The sequence below is a fragment of the Lethenteron reissneri genome, chromosome 17 (assembly GCF_015708825.2).
Source record: "Lethenteron reissneri isolate LAM-NWPU_2019-01 chromosome 17, ASM1570882v1, whole genome shotgun sequence".
Lineage (NCBI taxonomy): Eukaryota > Metazoa > Chordata > Hyperoartia > Petromyzontiformes > Petromyzontidae > Lethenteron > Lethenteron reissneri.
In genome coordinates, this window is record NC_083795.1 from 10876533 (window position 1) to 10893837 (window position 17305).

General features: G+C 42.7%; 1 protein-coding gene across 3 annotated transcripts; it reads left to right on the top strand.

Moving 5' to 3' along the window:
- The first annotated feature begins 392 nt into the window (after positions 1-392).
- Positions 393-15629, top strand: LOC133343478 (alpha-1A adrenergic receptor-like). Of its 3 annotated transcripts, none has more exons than XM_061553126.1 (2): positions 393-1353; positions 13954-15629. In XM_061553126.1, exons 1-2 carry the CDS (start codon positions 417-419, stop codon positions 14673-14675), a joined length of 1659 nt encoding a protein of 552 aa, XP_061409110.1. In that variant the 5' UTR covers positions 393-416; the 3' UTR covers positions 14676-15629. The 3 variants fall into 3 exon arrangements, with proteins under 3 accessions (XP_061409110.1, XP_061409111.1, XP_061409112.1); XM_061553127.1 differs by having other exon boundaries at positions 14060-14636; XM_061553128.1 differs by lacking the exon at positions 13954-15629 and adding an exon at positions 4203-4378.
- The last annotated feature ends 1676 nt before the right edge of the window (positions 15630-17305 follow it).

The following is a 17305-nucleotide window of genomic DNA, read 5'->3' on the forward strand; positions in this document are numbered from 1 at the left end:
AAACAATGGGATTGGTTTCGCTGTTGTCGCTGCATTGCCCTCTACTGCCCGAGGCGCCTACTGCAACTGTTGTGTTCGCACTGCCGCGGTCACGTATCCAACATCAACGCCTGCTGACCTTCCAAGATCCGGCGCATTCCAAGTGGTTTCACTTATCTCACGGTAGCGCTTACACTGAAAAAAAAACTCGTATGGATAATATGGTCGCGAAAGCCTACGTGTTCAAGTAACAAAATGTGCCAATTATAGCTCGCAATTCATATCCTCCGGGTTTTCCTCCCCAATAACCACACAGAGATATATTTGTATATATGTGTTTGTTTCTCTTGTCAAGGACCCCGTGTGCAGCATGCAGGCGAGCCCTGTGTGCGTGGAATCCCAATCGGGTAGAGGATGAGCTCACCTTCCCGGCCAAGATGAAGAACTCCTCCTGGGGTGTCACCAACGCCCCGCTGTCGATTTCAGCAGTGACTCCAGCCCCAGACGCAAATGGGACCTCTCAATCTCCTCAGCAGCAGCAGCTGCTGCTGCTGTTGCAGGACCAAGCCCGCGTCGTGGGTCTCGTGTTGACGCTCGGCTCCTTCATCATCTTCGCCATCGCGGGCAACATTTTGGTCATCCTCTCGGTGTTCTGCAACAGGCACCTGCGTACGGTCACCAACTACTTCATTGCCAACCTGGCCCTGGCGGACCTCCTGCTGAGCACAACCGTGTTACCCTTCTCCGCCGCCCTAGAGGTGATGGGCTACTGGGCTTTCGGGCGGCCTTTTTGCGACGTGTGGGCTGCGGTGGACGTGCTCTGCTGCTCGGCGTCCATCATGAGCCTGTGCGTCATCTCCGTGGACCGCTACGTGGGCGTCGGGTATCCCCTGCGTTACCCGGCCATCATGACCGAGCGGCGGGCCTTGTTCGTACTGGTCAGCGTGTGGGTGCTGTCCATCGTCATCTCCGTGGGGCCTCTGCTCGGCTGGAAGGAGCCTCCGCCGGATGACGAGACTATCTGCAGCATCACTGAGGAGCCAGGCTATGCTCTCTTCTCGTCCATGCTGTCCTTCTACATCCCCATGTGCGTCATCCTGGGCATGTACTGCAAGGTCTACACCGCGGCCAAGAGGCAAACCGAGAGCCTCAAGGCCGGGGTCAAGAGGGCCAGGGCCAACATGAGAGAAGTCACCCTGCGCATCCACCGTGGCCGGGATGACGGCTCGGCCAAGGAGCCCCATCACCTGCGGGGGTCCCTCTCTGTCAGGATCCTCAAGTTCTCCCGAGAGAAGAAAGCGGCCAAGACCGTGGGCATTGTCGTGGGGGTCTTTGTCCTCTGCTGGTTTCCATTCTTCTTGGTCCTGCCGCTGGGTAAGTTACTGAACTGTCATGATCATAATCCCCTTTCTCTTCGGGTAAACATTGAACGCCGCGCGTCTGCTGTGCAAGTATCAGTGGGATAGGGCAGAAAGCGTTGGTGAGGTATGGTGGCATCAATGGTTTTGGCCATGATGACATTTCGATCTTTGTAAACTCACCAAGTTCGTAAAAATTGTTTTCCAAGGGAGTCCTGCATTGCATGTTCGGCTAATGTCGTTGCTCTCATATTGTAGGTGTTTAGCATGTGGGAGAAAGACTGGGGTTCCTGGGGGAAACCCGCACATTACAAGGGGATTATTCTCAAAGTTCCGCACAGATGGATTCAATCTTATGTTGCACTGCCATCTCCTGGCCACCATGCAGGGCTCATTGCCAGATCTGTGCAAGTAATGTCACATATGGCAAGCGAGTATTGAGTTGAATCTTGATTTGAAGCTTTCGTGACTGCATGAATCCATACTCTTTGGTTCTTTCGGTAAAGTCACGTAGATATAAAATAAAATAAATCACGACGTTTCGATCACAGCACAAGCGGTCGTCCTCAGGCGGAAAAAATATAATCCAGCAGTGGAACTGCAGTGGATCGAAACGTCGTGATTTATTTTATTTTATACCTACGTGACTTTACCGAAAGAACCAAAGAGTATGAGTATTGATTGGTTCCATTATCCTGATGTGGTTATATTGTTAAACACCTTTGGCTGCCATTCCGTTGTTAGTCTCGACCATTGGCCAATCATCGCATCTAGCAATGGAGTCTACCTAAGCCCACTTTTTTTTACTAACAGTCAAAATAATAGCTCTCACTTGTGTTTGTCTTCTGATCAATATGTTACTCTTTCTGTCTGCTAGTGGTATTCCCAGAAATGCATCGCTCCATGCTTTGCACACTTTTCTGCTTTTGTTTCATATTCTGTGTCAGTGTCAATGTTTATGATTCATGTCACATCAGGTGATACATACTTTTCTTTTCATTTACATTGGTCTGCTGCTTTACATTCTCAACTTCAGATTTTTTTTTAAAAGCACTCCAACCCACTCTCGTCTGCCGCTTAATTAATTATTTTCATTTTAATCCACCTTGAACAACTGCATAGGTATGCATTCCCTTGGTATGTCCCTCTTACAGATATCTTTATCCGTGATACAAACTTGTAATATAAGTACATTGCTCTTGTTCATGTTTATCTTGAGCCCGACTTTAGAGCGTTATTCATGAAGTTATTCACAATCAATTCCTCCTGTTCGTTCAATTCCATTGCTTGTTGTCATCCGCAAATCTGCGATGGTTGAAATCTTCCTAATTTATATTTATGCCTTTATTTTTCCAATCTAATGATTGTAAAATATCTTCAAATTGGCTGTTGATTACATGGTTGGAATTCTGACTCCCCTTCTGAAATGTACAATGTTGATTACTTCATAACATCTAAAGTGTAGTCGTTCCATTCTTGCACATTTTTTTTCTTTATTTCCAAATGGTTTTTTTTTTGTACAAGAGGTTTGTGAGCACTTGGATTACCGCATCAATTTCCACCTAGTGTCAAATGTATTTCCAAAGCCTGCAAAGGCTAGGCATAACGGACTTTAATATTAATTCGTCTACCAAAATCTGATGAGGAAAAAAAAACTGGACCTAAATTTATCTTTGCTCACGTTGCTGCGTGGCCTATAGATTGTTTATTCTTATATTTCCAATGGTAGCCATAAACAATTTATGAACATGCAATAATAGGCTCCTGGGTTCTGTAATCCTTCAAGCCAGTTTTGGCTACCCTTTTGAATCGAGAAATGTTTAGCCATCATTTCTTCTTTTAATTATTTCATTTCTGTGTAAACATTTAGTAAATTGGTCACACTCATTTTGTTCTAACATCTGGTCCTGTTTGTTTGATGATGTCCACAGTAATTTAATCTGGTACAGGAGATGTATCTTTATTCATACTGCGAGGGGAATTCTTTACTTATTTAACGGTGGCACAACCTGGGTTCGTCTCCTGGAGTTTGTATGCACGGCGTTGTAATCTCCCCCTGCCCTACATGGGTTTCCTTTGGGTTCTCCGGTTTCCTACCATAACTAACAATATACAATTGAAATGGAATTGGCCAAACGCTCTCCTGCTGTAAAATTCTAAACAAATGACTTAATTGCGATCGCACGTAGCAACATTGTCACCTACTACAAAACCAGAATCAGAATATTTATTTATACTGGAGGCATCCGATGAGCTATAAAGCTCCTTTTTCACAGATTTCCAATAGGGGCAGGTCAGAAAAACTTGGCAGAACCCTCCATTAAAAGAGTCTTGAGACTCAGTGAGGATTTCCTGGGTAAACAAGCGCAGAAAACAATACCGTGCGACGTATGGAATTTCCTCCTCTTCATCTGCAAAATGGTTCGAATCCTGGGATATATTACTTTTTCTGTAGTGATTTTCATAGCATTCCGGCACACATTTTTAGATCCTATCTCTATCACGTGCTATGGTTCCATCTGTCTTTTCAAGGGCTAACCAGTTTCGACTGGAAAATCGCCAACCTACAATCTATACCAAAAACTCAACACACTCGTCATCTAACACTACCTTAAAAGATAAAAATATATAATCGGTGACGTTTCGGGTAATGGCCCTTCTATAAAGAAAAATGATTATTCCCCAGAACGTCGCCGATTATACATATTTTTTTCTTTTGAGGCAGTGTTGTTGATGAGTATGTTGCGCGTTATGTTAACTGCGCTTGGCACCGCTGCCGATGCAGCATCACCAAACAATTTGTTTAATGTCGACCCACACAGAACTCTGTGAAACGATTAAAAAATACTTTTACGAATGTTTTAGGTAACACAACAGAAGATTGAGTGAACACGTCGAATCATGAAAGCATGGCGGAAGAAAGGAGGCTGAGTACATTACGTAAAATAAACGACAATATATCCAAAGCACAACCAAAATATAATAAAGTAAAGGGACAAAATGTGCTCCTTTTACCAATCTGCACGGCATAGTGAAGAAGTAACCAGTATAGTGAAGTATATTCACACAACTCCCCTTACACACAAGCCTGTGAGCTAATATACCCTAAATAAAAGATATGAGTCATACTGATATACATCTATAACAAGTGAGTGATGATGACTTCTGTCAATAGTGTGGGATGGCGCCCTCTTGGCGAGTTAGGCTACATCAATGTAGGGCAGAATACCATCTCCCGCCGTGTCCGTTTGGCGCACACGTCAAGACATACCCACACATGTTTCATGTGCGGCATGCGACATTAACCAAATGCGTTTTTGTATAATGTAACTCATGGCCTATCTTGCCCAGAAACTACGCCGATCTTGGCTTTGGTATTGAAAGGGTGGTGACATTGCCGCTTTTTGCAGTGCTTCGCAGTTCGAACCCACGGCCACCCTAGTTAATTCTGCGGGCATATTAATGACAACAACAGAAAAATAAGTGCCGCCTGCCTCTGAGTAGCGGCCGTTACGTCCGCAAATTTGCGCGCGTTATAAATTGCATCATTATTGTTATTAAAAATCCCGTAACGTTATTCTAAAAAGAGTAGGACGTGTGTGCTGGCATCAGGGCTTAATTTTTTTATATTGACATATACTTGGAAATGACTTAATTGGGAAACACAAAGTAATTGTCACACACCCCTACTGTGAAAAATCAGCAGGACCCTCTTGAAAAAAGGTATTTCCACGCGGTGAGATATTTCTTGGTAAACAAATCTAAGAATACGTTTCCTTCATTTAACGAGAATATAAAAATGTTGTGAGATGTTTGTGAGTTTCCGAGCAATTTGGTTTTAGAGTTTTTGTAGTTTACGAGAAGGGAACGGCTTCTGTAAATACAGATGTGAAACCAAGACTTGGGCAACTACTGTCACGGCAGCTTTCTTTTTTTTTATCGAATTTTAAACCATATTTTCATCCAATCACAGACATTCCTTGGTATTTTATTTCAGGAAAGCCGCTGCTTCAGAACTCGTGTTGCGTGTTGGTCTTTTGTAAAAACGTGTGGAATGTCATTGAACGCATGGACATATATCGCAAGCATAGCAATAAAAGCCCATACACTGACTTGAAAAAATAATAAATTGTTGCTATGAGAGACGGTTCGGCACACAAAAGGCACATTATGGAGAGGCAATGCATGCATGCGCAAAGTGTCAACATTCTCTGTTCAAGGATTTGAATCAAAGAGCTCCCGTTAAAAAAACACATGGACGGGTTAAATGCAATGTCATGGCAGTGGTGTGTGTTATTAAAACCCAATTGTCATTTTTTTAAGTAATAGTGACATTATATTTCGATTTAAAGCTTTCGTGACTGCAGGGATTCATCTTCTTGGTTCTTTCGGTAAAGTCACGTAGAAGGGAAGTAATAAAATAATAAAAATAAAACATAATAAAACAATTCTCACGACGTTTCAGCCACAACGCAAGCAGCCGTCCTCAGGCGAAGAATGAAGCACCACCAAGCTTGGAGCGTATATTTAAGCTGGGTTAGAGGGGGGGAGGTGGGAAGAAGAGCGCCTAAACAAAATAATTCCTCTTGATATGCAAATTATTTTGTTTAGGCGCTCTTCTTCCCACCTCCCCCCCTCTAACCCAGCTTAAATATACGCTCCAAGCTTGGTGGTGCTTCATTCTTCGCCTGAGGACGGCTGCTTGCGTTGTGGCCGAAACGTCGTGAGAATTGTTTTATTATGTTTTATTTTTATTATTTTATTACTTCCCTTCTACGTGACTTTACCGAAAGAACCAAGAAGAAGTGACATCATACTCTTTGGTTCTTTCGGTAAAATGAAATATTTTATTTTATTTTTCTACCTACGTGACTATACCGAAATAACCAAAGAGTATGGATTCCTGCCGTCACGAAAGCTTCAAAACAAAATAGTGACATTGTTCAAGTTGTTTATAAATTAATCGACAGCAGCACGTTGAAGATACAGTGTAAATAATGAAACACGAAAGCAAATGGAGAATACGAATGCGAGTTGCAGTGTTGCAATAAACAGCTCTGTATCACTCCACTGCTGGATGAAGACCTCCCCACGTCGTGTCGGTAATTGGGATTATTTGACCTTACTTCACAATGCTGCTCAGTTGGGGGGGTTCATGAATAGGAAGGCCAAGAACCGATTCAAATATTACACACCACTGATGCCATTCATCACCGGGAATATAACTCGGGTCGCAACTATAGTACCTCTACAATTGTGGCCTGCAAGCAATTATTGTAGTGTATTGCCATTTTTGATAACACGCTTAAAGATGTCACGACTTTTGTTATCACTCGGCATACTTTGAACATTGCAGGCATAGAGCATGTACAGTTACAAAATTGTATATACCGTGTTAAAAAATAAAACACAATGCTCTGCTGTATAGCGTGCTGATTACAATGTTGACAGCATCTGGAGATAATTGCTGTAACCTTGACCACATAGCATAGTTTTACTCTCCAAAGTTTGTGAAAAACAATCCACACATATTGTACACAGCTAACGCACGTTTCAATGAGCCCATTGGCTAAACTCTCTTCCAGAACCTCATCGGCACCTCCCTGCTGCTTCTCTCCGTGAGCAAATAAAACTAATCATTGGGTGTAGACTTGAGAGACAATGGAAGAAAACAAATCAAGCCTTGGAATATATGGCCAGATCTGGAAGCCTCACATCAAATCCCCTCAGTCAGCTCTGGCAAGGTCCAATTCATATTTCTACTCTGCCCTCACTGCAACTGGTGCTGGAAACCCTAAATCCCTCGTCAGGTCAATAAATTCCTTCCTGCAACCCCAGAACCTGGCTTCCTCCACTACTCGGTTGGCAAGTATAAATAAAACGCTTCCTATTCCATTCAAAAGGTAAAAAATAATACAGGAATGACATGTTTTGTTGCCAGAGGAAAGGGGAAAAACCTATTCTCATATTTTGGTACTGGCAAAGGATGATGTAGATGCTCACCCCGAGCTCTCATTACTCTGATAATGCATTGTCTTTGAGGCTTTTGGCGTCCTCTGGTCTAACACCGTTTGAGACGAGGCTCAAAAGAAAGCTGTCTGGTGTGGACCAATCAGTTGCAAAGACAATGCATATATTATCAGAGTATGTTTTTGTTAGCATTCTGACCACAAGTATTGTGGTTAATGCAAACATGATTCCTTGTAAAAGGTTTCAGTTTGGTGTTTTAAAACTTAACACCTGTTTTGTTGCCAGAAGAAAGGGGAAAAAAACCTATTCTCCGGAATGACATTATAGTGCCTGGATCTTCCTCCTATTGCTTATCCCTTTGACCCCTGTCCACTTCCCACAGCAGCATTTGTCATCATAAATACCACCAAATATCTAACCTAAAAAACATCTTCTGTCCAATATAAATTCCAGTGTTATATAAATGTGGTAGTATTAAGATGCTATATATGGTAAGGTGGAATAAGAGGCCTACGTGGGGTAAAATAACTTTTTTTCCTGGTTCTCACAGATATGATGGCATCAGCCATAATCAGGTTGAGATGTATATCGATGTCCCCCTACAGAAGCACCATGCTGCTCGTTTTTCCAGCTCAACAACCACACGTGAGGACTAGGACAAAAAGGCTTTTACTCCGCGTAGGCTTTTATAATCCTGAGGGTTGGTTCTTCCAGGAGTGCCCCCCACCCTTAAAGGTTTGAACTTCGGGGCCATAGAAACCAGGGACTGGATCAGGCAGAGCGCTGCAAAATCTGAAATATTTAGTAATTTATTATTGTACTAACCACAATCTGTGTAGAGTCAATACATAAAGTTGCAGTGGGAGACGTTTTAATAATTTAAGTTATTGATATAACCTCTTTTCAACAAAATTATGAAAACATTACATTTGCTTCACTAACTAAACAAATGAACTCCATAGACGATTACAAGAAAAACACATCGAAAAGTGGTGAAAGCATTTCAGTATTAGAAACTGGAAACGATGATATCATCTATTCATGTGGGGCCAACACAGGAAGCCTCTTTGGGAGCTTGCTTAGTCGTAGTGGAAGTAGTTTTAACTCCATTTGCACATTTCCTTGTTTGCTATCAAACCTTTCATATCACCATATCCTAGATGTGAGCATTTTAACGGGCACTTGGGTATTTAATTTATAGGTACGGGTATACAAATGACGTTTTGAAATACAAATCACATTGAATGGTAATTTACAATTGCCAATGTGTTGCTTCAAACACACAAGTTACATTTATCGGACCACTTGTTATTGCAGTTTTGATACAGTTGTTAGTCCTGCTGCTCCTGCTGCAACTGCTGCTGCAGTGCTTGCAGTAGCTGAGCCTTTCCAACCCATGGACTCCTGGTGCAGTTGCACAGCCTGCACACTCGATTGCTACGCACACTGCCCTGGGATCAACGATGGTGGAGATTTTGACAAATCACCTAGCGAATCAATCGCTCGAATACATTTTTCATTTACGCCGAGTTGTGAGTCGATATATCGAGGCAGCGCTTTCTCTTCCGCGCGGGAGGTGTTGGGCAGGAGGGAAAACAGACCACAGAATGTAATTGTGATTTAAATAGCAATGAAAATATTGACACGAAGAGCTAGCGCACGACGGAGATGTCCGGGCTGGCCTCTGCTCGCTGTCTGATCAGCCCAACCGAACCTCAGAAGCCTCGTGGTGGAGCTAAGCAGGGGAGCTTCTTCAAGAGCAAGCTGCAGGAGCTACATCAACCAACGCAATAACTGCAGCAGCAGCAATTATATCTGCAACAGCAGCTGCAACAGCTTCAGTAGCAGCAACAGTTGTATGCTGCACTCATAGCTGCAGAATAACCACGTTAGCACTACGCACCTGAGTTGGGCATGTGACGCAGCACATTGCCAATTTAACAATGTGATGTGTATTTTAAGTTATTTGTCTACGAGCAAATCTCCTCGATTGCGCCTGATCTCGTTGGATTTCGGAAGTTGAGGAGGGTCAAAGAGCTTGGTGAGTGCTCGTATGCATGCACGGATGTATGTACGTTGAACTTCTTTAGCACCGTACGTAGCCAACCGCACTCATCGAAGGCGCGAGCAACTTTCGTAGAGGTGTCCTCGTCGGTGGTTGTGAACAACTCTCGACGAATCAAGCAGCCATTGGAAGAAACCCCAAAACTCGTTTTGTAGCGGCTTTATTGGGGGTTCATTGACAGTTAACGAGAGAAAAAATAAAGTGAGCAACACAGCTTGAAGGGGGAAACTTGTACAGCAACACACTGATTGCTATCTATCTCAACTTTGGTACAATCACTGCCAACACCAACACTTCCAAGTGCTGTACTGCACACGCTTTCACACTCTGGTCGTGTAAAACCAGATCTTTCTCTGCAGCCAAGCTTGGCTCTCTCTTGACGTCCAACTACGATCACGAACACACCATCAATTTTATGGCCCCCCTTTTATTTCCAGCACGTGCAGAGAGCATACATTCTAAGCTAATTGAAGTCCATCACAACTTTGAAAATGGTTGGACATCTGTGAAAATGAGCTTTATAGTTCATCGGATTCCTCCAGGATAAATACAAATTATGATGATGATGTATGTTGAACTTCTTTCGCACCGTACGTAGCCAACCGTGCTAGCCGGAGGTGCTAATTAGCTGGTGGCGATCTCCAGGCAACCTTTTGAGACTCGGGTTGAGCCGCCACTCACCACGTGCGGTGTTCAGTCTGAGCTGGTGAGCTCTGTCTGGTTCACTTGCGTCGGCAATTTCTTAATGTAGGAACACTACTACTTGGATGGGCGACCACCGGTGTTTGCCAAGTGTTGTAGGCGTGGGACTCCGAGAGCTTGTAACATCATTGCAAGTGCAGCAATGGGTACCGTCGTTCGATAGATTTGGCCCACTCAATTGATTGAGTCTTTGGATCGATTCCATCTGCCGAGCTCCGACCGTGTCTTTCTTGTATGTGTTAATCGTGGCCAAAAAACGGCAATGCGAGTCCCGCCTGATCAAGAAGCTTTAGACTTTCAATAAAAAACGAAATTTGGAAGACAAACGTTTCCCTCGGTAGACCCACGCTCGGAGTAAATTAAATATTTCTTTCATCGAGCGACTGATTTGCTCATTGACTTGTACCATCTCCATCACCGTTGACTTCAGGGCAATGGCGTTAGCTATCGAGTGTGCAGGCAGTGCAACTGCACCAGAGACAATGGGCCAAAAGGGCCCAGGTTACCGGGCTACGAAGGGGGGAATTGTGTAGTGGTGGTGGGACCCCATTTAATTCCCGTGCCAGGGCCTATAGAAATCACGATATGCCACTGGCCCAGGAGATTGATTGGTATGTACCATCTCTGCTGTTCGCGAGCTGGAGAGTGGTGTAACTTAATGTGTGCAGATGGTGCAATTGCAGCAGGGCCCACAGAGCAGGGGGGGGGGGGGGCAGGCACTGGGCTACAAAGATGGGTGGGAATTTGTGTGTGTGTTGTGGTGATTTGAGCACGGTCCGGTGAAACAGTGTCGTGGGTTCGACCCCAACCCTGACGCCTGCTGTATATTTGGAGTTTGCGTGTTCTCCCCGTGGTCGTGTGGATTTTCGTCCGGGTCCTCTGGGTCCTTCAGTATTTTCCTCCACATTTAGAAACATGCGTTTAGGGTATTTGGCTGCTATAAATTTCCACGTGATAAGCCACTTCGTTGAGTGACCATTTGTGGCCAGGTCGCTTCTATAAAAAAAAGCTATATGGCTCGGTGCCCGTACCTGGTAAAATGGTTTAGTTTTTAGTCTACCAGACTGACTGCAGAAATCAATGAGTGAAGTTCACGGAAACAGTAACCATGGTTCTGTGCGTAAAAAATATGTGTAGGAAAGAAATGAAATGCTTAGTACATAGTTGTATATCGAAGCAAGAGAATGTTTGCATTGTGTATGTAACAGTAGGGAGAATGGGTTATCATACATTATCTACACCGATACAGTATTTGATAGCCTCTCAGGAATAGCCTTAGAGTCATGAATATAAATTACAGTAATGCCCGTAATATCAGACTTCCCTCATTTGTTTATTCATGGGCTGTTGTTGGGTCACAAATCATGCCCCATACTGTGCTGTCACGAAGCGAGCCCAGCTGGAGGATAAAATAAAATTGCCACCATGGGCTGGCACTCATCCACTTTAGAAATAATTTAATGGAAGAAGTGCAGAATTGATAGATGTTAATGTTTATTGTGTGTTTTCCCGTGTCCTCATAACATGGGTAAAAGCGTCGGCTGTGTTTAACCTTTATGGATCCTTGATCTTCACATGATGCTTTGCTATAACCTGCCAAACTGGACTATGGTGTAATTAATATCACTCACTTATCGCTGGGAAATGAGTGATACAGTACTGTACATGCAATGTAAATATTGCTTTTGACAAAAAATATATTTAGGGGTTTTTCAGCTCCTGAGATTAGTTTGCTGAGTCAAATTGCATCAGACCGTTTCACTGTTTCACTGTTCTGACCATTTCACTGTTATGAAATGTGTGGACCAATCAGTTTCAAGGTCAATGCATATATTATCAGTGTGTTTTTATTGGCATTTTTACCACAAGTATTGTGGTTAATGCATACGTGATTACTTGTAAAAAGGTTTCAGTTTTGTTGCCAGAAAAAAGGGGAAAACCCCTATTATTATTTTAAACAATACTATTTGGTTTAAAAATAACACGGCAATGCGAGCCCCTCCTGACCAAGAATCTTGAGACTCATTTCAACACAATATTTGTATCACGATCCCTCGTGTAAGAGAAACGAAATTCATATGATGCTTTGCTATAACCTGCCAAACTTGACAATGGTGTAATTAATATCACTCACGTAATGCTAGAAAATGTGTTATATATTACATGACATATAAATAATGCTTTATATAAAAAATATTTATTTCGGGGTTTTTTTCAGCTCCTGAAATTAATTTGTCGATTAAGTCAAAATACATCAGACCATTTTGCTGTTCTGAAATGTGTGTAAACATCGTGTTTGTCTTTTGTTTAAATAATAGCATTTGGTGTAAAAATAACAGTACGCTACGCTCAAAATCCCAAACAGACAAGAGGCATATCATTCCTGTGTTGGGTAATTGAGGAAAACACAAACATAAATTTTCACTTGACATCTTTATTCTTTGCGCTTGTGAAACACGGCACCCTGGACAGTTTAGAACAACATTCGTCAGGATTTTGTTCAAATATGCAGAAAGCTATGGCTTCAAAGCAAAGCTCTATCTAATCAAATGCAAACTGTTAATGGCAATATTGTGATATATTTCAGTTCTCACTCCTATGAAGATACATACTTTAAGAGCATGAAAACACATCAATCTATGGAAAAATTAAATATAAAAGTGAATTTGCCTAATCTTTTACACTCCCCCCCACCCCACGTGAGTATTCCAAGTGGTGAGGCATGGCAGTTCGTAGGGAAACTGTTTTCATTGTGATCAATAATTCATTGTGATCACTCATTTAGCGTGAGACGGTACGGAGCAGTCCTGCAACGCAAACTAAAATCAACAGAAATGTGGTATTTTATAAGGATGTAAATTTTTATTAATTATATATAATTATATAAAAGGCAAATCTGAATTCTTAGACATGTAATGAGTAAACAAGAGAACAAATATATTTTGAGTGGGACACTTAGAGGTGCATGAAGCTTGGAAAGACAGCTAATTAAGCACAAAAGCGATTTTAACGACTGGATGAAATTGAGAGTATCTCATACAAAGTTCTTGAGTGAATATCACGGACAACACTAAATGGAAAGCTGCGATTGGCGATGTCTTTGAGAAAGTACTCGGCACAAAGAGATTATGGAATGAATTCTTCACCGAGAGATATTTTATAAAAGTGGCACATTTGCACGTACTTTTACATCCCACAATTTTAGATAATTATGTTTGTTATGCACTTGCATTGATGCTATATAAACAATGTAAGCACGGTTAGCTTCTGGACCATTAGCCACATTGATTTTAGTATACAGTTGATCATTCACAGAATGCCCACAGGAACATTGTGTTAAATCTCAAGCAGAAATTTAAAAAAAAATATGCTCCATCCAAAACTGAAGAAATCCTTGTAAGGGCCCCTCCCAGCTGTGCTGTTTGTTTATTTATTAACAAAATTACATGTGAAGTAGTCTCTTAGAGTTATATTTACTCTCTGTTAACACACTGGTATGTTATGTAATATAGTAAATATCCAAATATAATAGGTGGTTTTGTTCATAATCAGCTGATTTAATCTAGCAAGCTTCAAAATGTAATAAAGCAATTTTGTTAATGAAGTTCATGTTTTACAAGCACGGTAAAGTTAATGAGAAATGTTGTCTTTGGCTCTGCGTTCTAGAAACCTTATACTTGCTTAAATCAATGTTTCTGTTGACAGATTTAATTTAACTAAAGTACTGTTTCTCGTCACGTTAAATAGCATAATATAGTCCAGTGTGCATAGCACCGTAAACAACATTTGTATCTGAATACTGCATTGTTAATACATTATGAGAAACGACAAAAAATTACGCTTAAATCTGATACAACCAAATGCTCTCCATGTGCTCAGGTTCGTATTTCCCAGAGTGCAAGCCGGATGACACTGTTTTCAAGATAATCTTTTGGCTTGGCTACTTGAACAGTGGCGTCAACCCGCTCATTTATCCATGCTCCAGCCAGGAGTTCAAGCGCGCCTTCCTCAACGTCCTGCGCTGTCGGTGCCGTCAGAAGCACCACCGTCCCGCCTGGCGGGGCCACCGCTCCGTCTGTGGCAGGTCGGCCGCCACCTCTGCCCGCCCGCCCCACCACTGCAGCCGGACCACGATCGGCCCCACCGACGCCCAGAGGCCGGCGGGCAGCTTTTACTCGCGGCGAAAGTCAAAGTCCGACGACCTCGTCGCAGACTTCTGCTCGACCGAACGGAAGAGGAGCTCCCACAGCTATCAATCGCGCAGTAGCTCCCACGACATTTCGGCAGCTTTTTACTTGGAGCCAGAGAAGAGTTCCATCAGCCTCGTGGATGATTTTTACCCGGCACGCGAGCGCAGTTCCCGTGACCTTTCCGATTGCTATCGGGATTCGGGCCCCCCCGTTACTCCAGGGTCAAAGCTGCGAAGTTTTCTGCAGTGGGTGACTCGGGGCCGCCGCTTCAAGAGAGATGCCCGACTCAGCCAAGACCGTGGAATGGCCATCAGCATGGGTTCACAAACGAATTATGACACAGAAAGGGGAGATGTTAATGTGCATGCTGAAAGACCTACTACTGGTGAACTTGCGATTACAGAAATATAAATATTGTAGCCCCTGTTTATAAAAAAAAAAGTATAAAACAGGGGCAAAAAAAATACAGAACTGGGGTGCCAACAGTGTAGTTGTCACCGTATAAATTAATGACTGCTGCATAGAATGTCTAATACTTTGTGAATGTATGGAAACGACAGTGTATTTCAGCATGGCAGTTATACTGCCAAAAGCTAAGTAGACTTTTGCTCATCTGTACATAATGTTGTAAACCATTCGTTCAAGCCTATTCAGAACTGAATTGTCATGTACATGTTTACCACTAATTTAATGTGTAATACATTTTTTCATTAATAACTGTACCGTGTAATTTACAGTGTGTTGTGAAATTAAATATATTGCGGTATTTTATGCTGCACTTTTGTTTTTTTGGTGAAATAAAATGTGCATACCCTGTATGGTTTTGGAGCACACACTGGTGATACAAGTAAATAAAGGCTGCACGAACAGAAACAACATCGCATTCCTGTATAATAAAATAGTTGTAATGTGTACAATAAAATAATGTACAGAATAGTAGAGTAACATAAACATGTTTTAAGTACCCTCAAACTAAAATTTTCTGTCAAAAAAAGAAAGTGTTATTGTCTTATGCTCATATTCTTATCAGGCTCTTTGGTGTAAAATAGTCTCCAACTCTAATGATCCACTCTAGCTGGCCTTTCTGCTTGCTATGAAGAAGGGGTATTTGTTCAAAACATTACCATTATATATTTTCTTTATTTTAAGGTCACAGTGTTATTGACGAGTGTGTGCTGGAGTTGTTCTTATGTGCTTGTGTACCACTGCCAATGGAACACCACCAAATAATGTCATATACTCATCATCACAATAATATAATCTTGATTTTAAGTTTTTGTGACTGCAGGAATCCATACTCTTTGGTTCTTTTGGTAAAGTCACGTAGGTAGAAAAAGAAATAATAAATCACGACGTTTCGATCGCAACACAAGCAATCGTCTTCAGGTAGAAAGATACAGCAGTAGAACTGCTGAACAAGAAAGGGTTGCTGCAACAAGAGGCTATATGTAGGTTTAAGGTGGGTGTCACCCAAGAGTAAGTAGGCAGGGTCAGAGATGGAAAGGAGTCCCTTCACCGTACGCACGCACAACAGCTGCGCCAAAGGAGGATTGGCATGCTGATGCAAACGAATATAATGGGAAATGATCCCCGTCGTCGCACACGTGCAGCGTCGCCGCAGCTGGCTTGCTGGGCTCATTTCCATCTCTGACCCCGCCTACTTACCCTTGGGTGACACCCACCTCAAACCTATATAACACATTCCTGCGGAGAGAGCTGGTAGGAACGTTGGGATGCTCGGTCAATGGCCAGGGTCAACGGCGGCGTGGTGTATTCCGCAAATATGGCCGACTGTGAGGGCGGGCACAAGCCGGCGTGAGTAGGTTAAACGTTGAGTTGTATAAGGGCACCACGGGGTGACCAGCCCCTCCCCACCCAGCCTCTCCCCACCTTCCCCACCCAGCCCCTCCCCTCCCCACCCAGCCCCTCCCCACCCTCCCCACCCAGCCCCTCCCCACCCTCCCCTCTCCACCCAGCCCCACCCCTCCCATTTTTGGATGCACGACGGACGGACAGACACAATCCCCTGTGGGCTGGTGGAACCAGGTGGTTCCTACCAGAATTACCTCTTGTTGCAGCAGCCCTTTCTTGTTCAGCAGTTCTACTGCTGTATCTTTCTACCTGATGACGATTGCTTGTTGCGGTCGAACGTCGTGATTCATTATTTATTTTTCTACCTACGTGACTTTAATAAAAAAAGAACCAGAGTACACAATCATATAGTTTAATCACAAACGTACCCATTGAATGAACCGATCAGTAACAAATAAAAATTATAATTTAAACTCAAACTTTAAGAGACACTGTATGAAGGAAGCGACAGTAAAATCAGTCACACAATCATTAGAACATTGTGCGTTAGGTATATGTCGTAGCAGGTAATATCAAGTGATGAAACTTTTCCATGTTCCGGCATATTGGTATGTCTTTTCATTAAAGAAAATGTTTTATAAAACGATCTCACTTGCTTTCGTCTGCCTCTTTCATTTCATCATTTTTATTCCATTCCTTCTTCAAAAGTTGCCCCATGTAATCATGTGACGTGTTCTTCCAACGAACAATTAAATTGCTTAGCAACTTGTCATATGTGCCTTTTCATATGCAATCAGTACAATCAATATAATTGATTATGATATATAGATTTAAGAAGCATGGAGGGGGGTGGGTGGGATGCTTGGAAACACAGAGAGACAAAGAGGAACAAATGGAACAGAGAACACGCAAGTTTGAGACATCCTATTGACTTGAGGGATAGAAAGTTGAAGTTTAGGCTGTATACACTGCTCAGAAGGGACCATGTTTGGTTGCTGAAACCCGTCGGTAGCAGCCACATGAGAGAACACCTCAAAGTTGTGACCATCGTCGAGATGGAGCAATGAGATCGGCTCGTGTGCAAGGAGCTGGATGCTCATTTGGATGGTGAAAAATTAACCCGTAAAAACAAAGTTTTTCACTATAAATCCTTTATATGCGTGGCGGCTAGAGTCCTCTCGTCCTCTGACTTGAGATGGCTGCCACCTATGGGTCAGATGATTGTCTGC

Excerpts from the sequence above, each read along its gene's own strand:
- LOC133343478 (XM_061553126.1), top strand. The coding sequence starts at position 417 with ATGAAGAACTCCTCCTGGGGTGTCACCAACGCCCCGCTGTCGATTTCA. Across the intron at positions 1,354-13,953 it reads CTTCTTGGTCCTGCCGCTGG|GTTCGTATTTCCCAGAGTGC; the intron begins GTAAGTTACTGA and ends CCATGTGCTCAG.